This window comes from Camellia sinensis, chromosome 7 (assembly GCF_055761805.1).
Source record: "Camellia sinensis isolate YWXY chromosome 7, ASM5576180v1, whole genome shotgun sequence".
Taxonomy (NCBI): Eukaryota; Viridiplantae; Streptophyta; class Magnoliopsida; order Ericales; family Theaceae; genus Camellia; species Camellia sinensis.
The window spans coordinates 149,632,814-149,642,691 of NC_138967.1; the positions used below are offsets into that span (position 1 = coordinate 149,632,814).

Genomic DNA, 9,878 nt, shown 5'->3' on the forward strand with positions numbered 1-9,878 from the left:
TATACGTTATACTTGAAGCAAACCTTTTAAGTTCAATAGCGTTGATGATGGTGATAAAGATGACACATTCAGGATTTAAGATGATTATAAAACATAATAGATTTAGGGTTTATGTTAGTTGGTTATGAAAAGTAATAGGTTTAGGGTTTACAAATATGGAATACGTATAGTTGGAGTTGGAGTTGGAGTTGGAGGTAGGGGTGGGGGTGGGGGTGGGTGTCTAATATTATAGAGTATTAGTTCTTATTGATAGATGGGTGTTCCATTTAATAATGTCTTTTAATATAATTTTACTTTAGGGTATAATTGTAATTAAAAAAAAATCATAAAATGGGGGGTCCAAAAAATTTTGGCAGGTGCTAATAGCAGCACTCTAAAAAAATTATATACATTTACAGTGAGTTTAATGATAAAAATATTTTGCCCATTGGTTTTATTTACTGGAAATAAGTAAATAGTTTAGATTGAAAAAAAAAAATCAAAAGATTAGTGTTTAAATTTAAAAAAATTAAATATTTAGAATTTATTTTGTTACAAAAGTTAAACTTTGGATTTGTATTTTGTATTTTGTATTTTGTTATTTTTTTTTTTGGGTGTAAATACCCCCAAAAAACTGCCATTCACATTGATTTATTTATTTTTGGGTTACTTACACTTTTCATCCTTATAGTTTAACCTAAATTTTATTTTATTCCTTATAGTTTCAATTTGAATAATGTTAGAAATGAGTTTTGGAAAAATCTGGAAAACAGAATTTTTCTTAACTTTGGTCTAATTTTTAAATGGGACCCATGCGCCGAATTTTGCGAGTCAAAGTAGTAACGCGTTTTATGCCGCGTTGTGATTCACGTAGTATATTTGGTTGCTCAAAACCATTATCGGATGAATGGAAAATTGAAGCCAAAGTGAGCTCTATGGAAATAGAGTTTTGGTGGAAATTTCTTAAAAGTATGATTTAAGGCTTGTCCCACACTGGTTTGGTGGGAAGAGCTTTGTGGATTTATAAGGTATGGGTTTGGAACTTGGGGTAGGCTCCAAGGGACACCCAAGTTTTGTAGAGAGAGAGGTTATGGACAAAATGGAGTAGACCCATTAGACCCAAAAATCACCACACGTGCACCACCACCACCGTCCGGGCTGGGCTTGAGCACAGGTGTGTGGTATATGGTTGAGTTGGGCTTGTCCAACCCAATAATAATCTTTTTGGGCCCAAAACATTTGTATTTAATTTTATTTTTTGAAATAAAATCTTTCCAAGAATTCGAAATTAATTCTGAATTTTTGTCCAGGTTAATTTCAATTTTTGAAATTTCAAAACAGTTTGCACCTCTATCCAACAGATCCGAATCTGTTACAAACCCAGAACATGTTTTGTTCAAAATTCGAACCCAAACAGATTCATATCTGTTTGAATTAAAACCCAAATAGTGCCATTTAAACCAAACAGGTCTGCTACCTGTTCAAACAGGTTTATTACCTATTTAATTCAAAATGAAGAGTCACCTTTACACTATATAGACAAGTCACTCACTTGGTTTTGCACTCTAATTTCGTCCAAAATATTGTCTGCCTTCTCTATATTTTTGATGCATTATTTTCCTTGTGAGAAAGAGTGTAAACACTTAGTATGTTCGTTGTGCGAATAAATTGTAGTACTGCATTTATTCGTTGATTGATCATTTTATCCTGGAAGATAGACGTCCACATATCTGAAAGCACCGTGGAGAGGACGAATTTGTCTTAAGGACACAATGTCTAACACTGGACTTGATTAGAATATTGTTCAAGAAATTAATTAAGTAAGTTGTTAATTTATTTTCTAGTTTATTATTTATTTAAATCAAATTTTGATTTTGTTTTTGTAACAAAATAAAAATCTTTTATTTATTTATTTTATTTTATTTCTAGTTTGATTTTTGTAATCAAACATTCTCTCTCCTTTCCTATTTTTCTTTTCTATTCTGTTTGTAGTTTAGTACACAAACATAATTTATTTATTTAAATACAGTGAAGATTGTCTAACAATCTTAAGACAGATTAATTTTTGGTGTCTTCATTGTATTTAATTTTCTGTGTTTTCACAAAAGTGATATTCTGGTTGGAAAACAAATAGTAGTAACATACTGTTTGATAGATAGTAGTAATATATTGTCTATTTTCTTTGACAACTAGTAGTAATATACTGGTGTCATTAACAATTACAGAATATTAATTTGTGTTATAGAAAATTATTGTGGTATTTTATTTTTCTAGTTTTAGTAATAAGGAAAATAAAATTATTTTGTATTTATAATTTATTTTCTAGTTTTAGTAACTAGAAAATTAATTTGTGTTTTGGTTTTTTCTAATTTTTGTAATCAGATATTATGGCTACTGCAACTGAAACTGCAATTGGAAGTGGTACTCCAATTGTTACACCAACTCCGGTCCCTATCCAGAACCATGTTCAATTTCCAATAAATCATGGAGAAAAACTGGAAAAATTTAATGGTACTGACACTACAACAAAAACAAGCTATGGCAACGTTTTTTTTATGGCATTTTTATTAAAACGCCATCATTGATCAAATAAAAATTAAAAACTACAGTGTTGTGTTAATTAAATTTCAAAACAGTGCTGTTGTGGTGCATATCTGACGCCGTTACATATCCTATCTCACTCTCTCCCTCCCTCTCACTCTTGCTCGAATTCATTCTCACTCTCACCCTCGCTCAAAGTCTCTCTCAATCTCAGTCTCACTTTCGCTCTCGCTCAAATTCTCTCTCACTCTCGGTCTCATTCTCACTCTCTGTACTCATCTCTTCATCAGATCTATGACGTTTGTCGAAGATTCGAAGGTTGATTCTTGAAGATTCGAAGGTTGATTCTCCAGATTTGCAGTTGTCTCTCACTCTCGCTCTCATTCTATCTGTCTTAGTCTCACTGTCGCTCTTGCTCGAATTCTCTCTCTCTCAGTCTCACTCTCACTCTCTGTACTCATCTTTTCATCAGATCTATGAAGTTTGTTAAAGATTTGAAGGTTGATTCTTGAAGATTCGAAAGTTGATTCTCCAGATTTGCAGTTTCTCTCACTCTCGCTCTCAATCGAATTCTCTTTGTCGCAGTCTCACTCTCGCTCTTGCTTGAATTCTCTCTCTCACTCTCTGTACTCATCTCTTCATCAGATTCGAAGGTTGATTCTTGAAGATCCGAAGGTTGATTCTCCAAATTTGCAGTTGTCTCTTTCGATTTTGTGAGTTTCAATTTGTTTAGGTTTTTTATTTTTAATAGATTTTTTACATTCTGACTCAAATCTGGCTTCTCACTTCTGATTTTCTGTTTTTATTAGATCTCATCGTTCATCAATTGGTCGATTAATCTACATGAAACCTGTTTGAGATTTGGCTTCTCAAATCTGTAAGTTTTTATTAGATCTCTCTCTCTCTCTCTCTCTCTCTTCTTTGTGTATACAGTTATATATATATGCTGTTAGAATTGCAATATTACTTGGGATTTGCTCTTTATTTTCAATCATAAAAAAAAGGGAGCTATTTGAATCTGTATTGCAAAAACTAATGGCAGAGTGGAAAATTTGAGACCTTAGTTTAGAATTTAATTTTGAATATAGATTTGAGAATTTCTTGATTTGGTAAATATTGGAGTAAAATTCAATTTGGTGTAAATTTATGTCAAAGAGTTTCGGGTGTTCTGAGTGGCGTTTTTTTTTTTTAAAAAAAAATTTCAAATTATTATTCAAGTTTATTTTATTTTAGTTTATTTTTTTATTTTTGGTTTCAAAGGAATCGGAAGTGATTGAAGTTTTTCTAATTGGAATGGTGTTGGGTTCATCATTGATTTGAAATATATGAATAATATGCTCTGGCTTCATCACTGTTGCCACTCCGATTGTTAAGGACAATCTTTGATACTTTAATTCTGAATAATTTGAGTGCTATCTTTCTCTTCATACTCCATATGGGAGTTCTTCTTAGTGGGGAGAATTGATGAAGATCGATAAGGCAGCAATAATTGGGAGTTTGAGTTATTTAGGAGTATAAATCTGCTCATGAGTTATTTTGAGTATATCTATTTATTTTTATTCGTTAGCCTTATATATACATAGTGTTGGTGTATAAATTTTATTAGATTGTGGCATAATTGAAGCTTAAGGCTTAAGTGGAACCTACTTTTATGTTGCTGCCAAGAGAATCGCATGTGTCAAAGCGAGTTTGTAAACCAAGGATTGTTTCAATGCTCTTACAGCATAGTTTCGAAACCAAGAATTATTTTTTGATGATTGCAGTTGGCATTGTGATTATATATCTTTCATGCTAGATGTTAATGGACTATTTTATTCTTTAAGTTCTTTAAGTATAAGATTCAATTACGGACAGATGAGCCATCTGTGGTGGCTCCAGAAAATTTGGTTAGGGTATTCAAAAACTTGAACTTAAATTAGAATTTGTATAAAAAGAATACACTTATCAGTGGTTATTTCCCACTACTAATAAATCTTCCAATTTGAACTTCTCAAATCACAAGCAAAATACTATTGAATAAATTATTTTCAATGTAAGTAACTAAACAATCATTTTTTCATTAATATCCCATTTCGTTACGCAATCAATTCTTTACAAATTTTATGTCCTAATTTGACATAAGCTACATTTACTAAGAGAGCTATTTGTTTGGTACCTTTATTTTATTTGAAAAATAAATAGGAACACAGATATCAAACATAGAACTGAACACAAAATGTATGAATGGATGAGATTTTACAAGATTGATTGGTGCACTTTTGAAAAATCTTTTCCATTCATACATTTTTTGTGTTCAAGTTTATGTTTGGTTTCTATAGTATTAGGCTTTTTCTTTTTTGTTTGAGGATTGTTTTTTGATCTTGAATATTACTCAAGTGGAATGTGAGTTGGGTGTGCAAAAATTGAAATCAACAAATTAGGTGTTCAAGATCTAAGAATTGGGTATTCAAAATCTTGATTCATTACTGATAAACATATATGAAACCTCAAAAAAAAAAAAAAAAAAAAAAAAAAAAAAAAAAATCAGGGTATTCTATTGAATACCCTTGAGTGTACATGCTCTGCCTCCCATGTGAGCCATGGATGGATTTGTATCATTACTAGTGATTATTGGATATTGATCGTGCTTTAACAGTCATTTTCATTCTATGAATTTGATCACTCTTTTGGTTGTGTTTATTGTTAATTTGGTCCATGAGGATGATGCAGATGCTACATCGGACACCTCAAACCAGGAAATGCACAGTACTGCACCTTTTCTCAGAAGTAAAGCCTCCAGTTCCTCGTTGCTCCCTGAAAATAGACAGTTCAATCTTGAAGTTTCATCTTTAAATATTCCAGTTGATCAAATGAAAACGATTCAAAACATTAACACATTAATTTCCGAGGTAGCTTGTGCTCCATCTTTATATAGATTTCAGTTCACTTGTTTATTGCAGGATGAACCTTTTTTATTTCATTTTTGTAAGGTTCTGATATCTCTATTTTTTCCTTTTTCATATTTGATATTTTTAATTTCCTGATGAAATAATTGAAGTAATATTATTGAGTATACTTTTAGAATTACCGAGTTCTGGACTTTGTGTTTGCAGTTAGCATTGGAGAAGGAAGAGTTGATGCAAGCATTGCTTGCTGAATCATCTGAAAGTTCCACGCTGAGGGTAATGTTGGTCTTAATATATAAACGGAGTGTCTCTGGTTCAACTGTGGCAGTATTGAAATGTTAGAACCGATTTGGGTGAAGGATGGTAGCATTGAAATGTTAATAGTCTGTGGGTGTTTGTTTTATGTTGATTGTAGGAACACCTTATTGCATATTATTCTGAGGACCGGGATCCACCATTAAATAAGCCTCACTGAAAGACCAATATTATTAAAACTGAGATACTTCAGTGTAGGTTTACAACCCTTGATATAAAATAATAATCCTATTCCTAACAAGACATAGAATAATGAACAAAAGCACCAACAATTGCAAATTTCTATTAGATTCAAACTGAGATACTATAAAGTATAAGAAAATTGTCAAAAAAAAAAAAAAAATGAAACCTCCTAAATTAAGTCATAACTAAATTAAAACTTTCTAGAAAGGGGAACAAATGTGAATTTGGAAGCCAAAATGAGAGACTTTGGTGGCTTAGGTCACGGTGAAGTAGTGAATTTTTGTTGTTGGGCTGTTTCAGATCGAACATGGGTGGTTCTGGCCCAAATTTGCAACTTTGACTGGATGCCTAAACTAACTGACACTGCATGTTCTACATCATATTTAGAATCAAAAGACATGGTGTAACATTTCACTTAATGTAATTTATAGTTATGAAATACATTGTTGAAATTTGTGATTTCATTATTTTTGGGGTTAACATACAGTAAGATTTTAAGCTGGAGATTTCTGTGCATTTGATTAATCAATGTGATGCAGTGAAATGAAATCTTAGATGTCAATATTGGTGCCAATCGGCATACACTTGCAAATTCTGAACACCTTGGAGACAAGCTGACAACTCATAAACTAAATGACCACAACCTCCTGAAGTTGGCCTGCCTTTCTGCCAAAAAGAGTATAAATTTGTATGTCTTGAATATTAAATCTTTGACCTTCCTGTCCACTAACAATTATCAATTTACTTTCTCTAAATTTTTAAATCCTTCATATATTCTGTGAGAGCTTCTGAGCCAAGCTTGCTTTTATTGCTTCATCTTTTTAAATCAATTGTTATATGAAGAGTTCGTTTGATTCGGATCAATGGCATGCTCCTAGGGTCTGCAAAATGGGGAAGTAATGGCAAAAGAAGAGTACAAACAGTAGTAGATATTTAAAGGGAGGATGATATCTTGGGGTGTACCTAACAATGATCTTGCCAATGGATGTTGTAACTAACCTAACCTTTACTATCGCTTGTCATGTTAAACCATATAATACAATGACATCTTTGAGGAGAGGAAATTAAGAACAACCTTCTCGTCAGTTCAGGAGTTGGCTTAAATTCTCTCGATAATGTTAAACCATATAATTAATGTATACAGATACAAATGATTATTTTCTTGTGTTGCAGCTGAGAAAATATATTTTTGATGTCTATATTATTACATGTGATGACCAGCATCTAATTCATGCTCAAATTATTGTTAATCCTCATTTTCTGAGGTTAGATTTAATTTATGGACTGAGAAGTATGCAAACTTGTTTCTTGAATTGCACTAATGACATAAAAAATTCCAAGTAGTGGCAGATTTCTTATGTGATTGAGTTAATGTATAATTGCATGGTATAAACAATTCATTTATAGTCATACCCAAGACCCTTGATGTTAGTTTCCATCCCGGTGAGTCCCCTTCTTGTACTGGAACATTCTATGAGAAATGCTTTTCACATTTTCATGTAGGAAGGATTTTCTTTAATGGTTAGATTGTATGGTTGTTGTTTAAATTAAAACTTATAATTGTTGGTATGTTATTTTGGCAGTGTCCAGACCCTCATTTCAAGAAAAAATATCATAAAAGAAGGGTTTTGCAAAAGCCTTTAGTGGAGTCTATTGTCGACAGTTTAATGCCTGGAGGACAGGTATTGCTCGACATATCAATGATTTTGCAAGACTGGTCATATTTGCTAGAGCTAGTGAATGCATTTGCATTATAAATGCTTTTTTCTACAGGCTGGACAAACTATTTATTTAATTATCAGTTATCTGATTATGACTTATAAATGAATTGTTTTAAGTGTTGTTCTGTTTGACTATAAAAAAAAAAAAAATTGACGCTTTGTGTAAACATGAATTTACTTCTTGGGATCATGGAGACCTTAACTGGATGGAATTTTATCAGGCCGAATCAGTTCCTTGTGTTGATTCACTCTTTGTGATTGTTTGAACCACCGAATATAGAACCAGTCGCTTTTATTTATCTCTTATGTACAGGGGTTGGGTAATTTGTGTATAGCCAAGTGAACTATGCTTATATTTAGTGGAATATGATAATTGATATAGACCCTCGTTAAACTTTCGGCCTCCTGTGTGCTATGTATGATTCCTAGTGACAGGCTTTTTAATTTCAAATAAATGAATACATGTAAATTATGTTTGTGTATTGTTACCCTGTCAAAAGACTTTCCCTGTTGCCAACATTACATCAGAAGATATTTTGCTTGGTTAAATGGCTTTGTCTTTTATAGAAGCCATTATAGAGTTGACACTATTGAATCAGCACTAGGATTTCACAAAGTGGCTTCAGAATGCATTATCTTTTTTTGTCTGTCCTTTTTGTTTTCAAGTTTGTCTTTGATGGATGGTTTTCTTTTCCCATCATGTTCATATTTGTAGTGCAGAGAGAAAATTGACATTTGAATTCACCTTAGATGATGGTTGATCAATTCTTACATTTCAGTGCTAAGCCTATGTAAATAATCTTGAAAAGTTTGTTGTTTCTTGCTAATATTCATTTTTTTTTCACTGTGCACATTTTTTTACTGTATTTATCTTCTTTTATTTTCTTTCCTTTTTCTTCTTACTTCTCATAAAAGAGAAGTGTGTCGTATCTATATGTAAACTAGGTTTTTTTGGACAGTTATTCAAATAGGTAAATAGGGAAATCAACCAGGAACTTGCAAAATCATTTTGTTTCTGAACATTGCTTTCTCCCAAATTGTCAAGTAATCTTTTGAATATTTATCATGCTACTTGGAAACTTACAGAATGGACATCCACAAATAATTGAAAAGGAGTTGACATCTGCAAATGATGGTAATGTTGCTGAAGATCTGATGTAGAATCGTGATGTATTCTTAAGTACCCTTCGGTCTCACTTGACAAAATTACAGGTCTGTGGATCTGATTTATTACTATTTTGGCATTATAGCTGATTGCTGATTGCTGAAATTATGTCATCTATTAGGCAGTTTTCCTGCATGGAAAATTACTGGATGTTTGTAATAATTGACAAACTTTTGCCTTTGATTTTCCGTTTTGAATAAAATTCTATTTCTCTTATGTGAATTGCATTCAAGCATCTTGTTTTATGTAAGGATGCAGATAATGTAAAATTCTAATGAATGCAAGTGGTGCGCTATTTTTGAGAACGGAATATATCAAGGGTGATATAGATGCTACGGGGAAGTTGCCTTGTGGGTATTTCTTGGAGGATTTCAAGCGTGTTGCTTGTTCATTTCAGATGGTTCCTATTGGTAACCAATTTCTTCCTTGTTTAATTTTATAAAGGTTGTATGTGGTGTAGGTACAAGCAGACTTGATCAGTATTCTCATGGAGAAAATGGAGATTCTGACCTTAGGTTTGCACTAAACAACATGGCAACCATGGGGGGCTGATTTGAAGAAAATTCAAACTGTTTGACAGTATATGATTGAGATTTGGAAAGTTGTAGGGTTAAATCTCCAAGGAGATGAACTAGAATTTTTATGATCTTTAATTTGGCATTGTAATTCAAATTTGAGCCAATCTATGTTCTTTTATATTAATTATTAGTTAATTCTCAATCTCTGTTCCTAGTTAAATTTATATAAATTCTCGGTTAATTTTCAATTTCTATTCCTAGTGAAATTCTCAATTAATTGGGCTGTGTTCTTAAAAAATTAAAAAAATAAAAAAGACTTCTTTTTGAAAAAAAATCCCACTAAATGATGTCATCATGACATCGCATCAGTGGCAAGGATTAAAAATGAAAATAGATGGCGTTTTTTTAAAAAACGTCGCTGAATGATGTCACCATTACATCATTAACGGAAAAGGAAGTGGCTGTTAAAGTTTTTGCGACGTTTTAGAAAACGCCGTCATATCTTTTAGCGACGCTTTTGAAACGCTGCTAAGCTATTGCGACGGCCGTATCTTCGACGAAAATATTAAAC

At 32.2% G+C, this 9,878-nt stretch overlaps 1 protein-coding gene across 3 annotated transcripts; it reads left to right on the forward strand.

Annotated features, from left to right (window-relative positions):
• The first annotated feature begins 2,503 nt into the window (after window positions 1-2,503).
• Window positions 2,504-9,584, forward strand: LOC114261367 (protein BLISTER-like). 3 transcript variants are annotated; one of them, XR_014336184.1, is made up of 7 exons: window positions 2,504-3,233; window positions 3,330-3,397; window positions 5,230-5,286; window positions 5,613-5,681; window positions 6,443-7,585; window positions 8,711-8,836; window positions 9,048-9,584. XR_014336184.1 is itself a non-coding variant. In XM_082879546.1 (5 exons), exons 1-3 carry the CDS (start codon window positions 5,169-5,171, stop codon window positions 6,443-6,445), a joined length of 312 nt encoding a protein of 103 aa, XP_082735672.1. In that variant the 5' UTR covers window positions 3,404-5,168; the 3' UTR covers window positions 6,446-7,585; window positions 8,711-8,836; window positions 9,048-9,509. The 3 variants fall into 3 exon arrangements, 1 of the variants encoding a protein (XP_082735672.1); XR_014336183.1 differs by having other exon boundaries at window positions 3,144-3,233; window positions 5,230-5,408; window positions 5,613-7,585; window positions 9,048-9,139; window positions 9,250-9,584; XM_082879546.1 differs by lacking the exons at window positions 2,504-3,233; window positions 3,330-3,397 and having other exon boundaries at window positions 3,404-5,408; window positions 9,048-9,509.
• Window positions 9,585-9,878: the final 294 nt, after the last annotated feature.

Excerpts from the sequence above, each read along its gene's own strand:
- LOC114261367 (XM_082879546.1), top strand. The coding sequence starts at position 5,169 with ATGAATTTGATCACTCTTTTGGTTGTGTTTATTGTTAATTTGGTCCAT. Across the intron at positions 5,409-5,612 it reads TTAACACATTAATTTCCGAG|TTAGCATTGGAGAAGGAAGA; the intron begins GTAGCTTGTGCT and ends TTGTGTTTGCAG.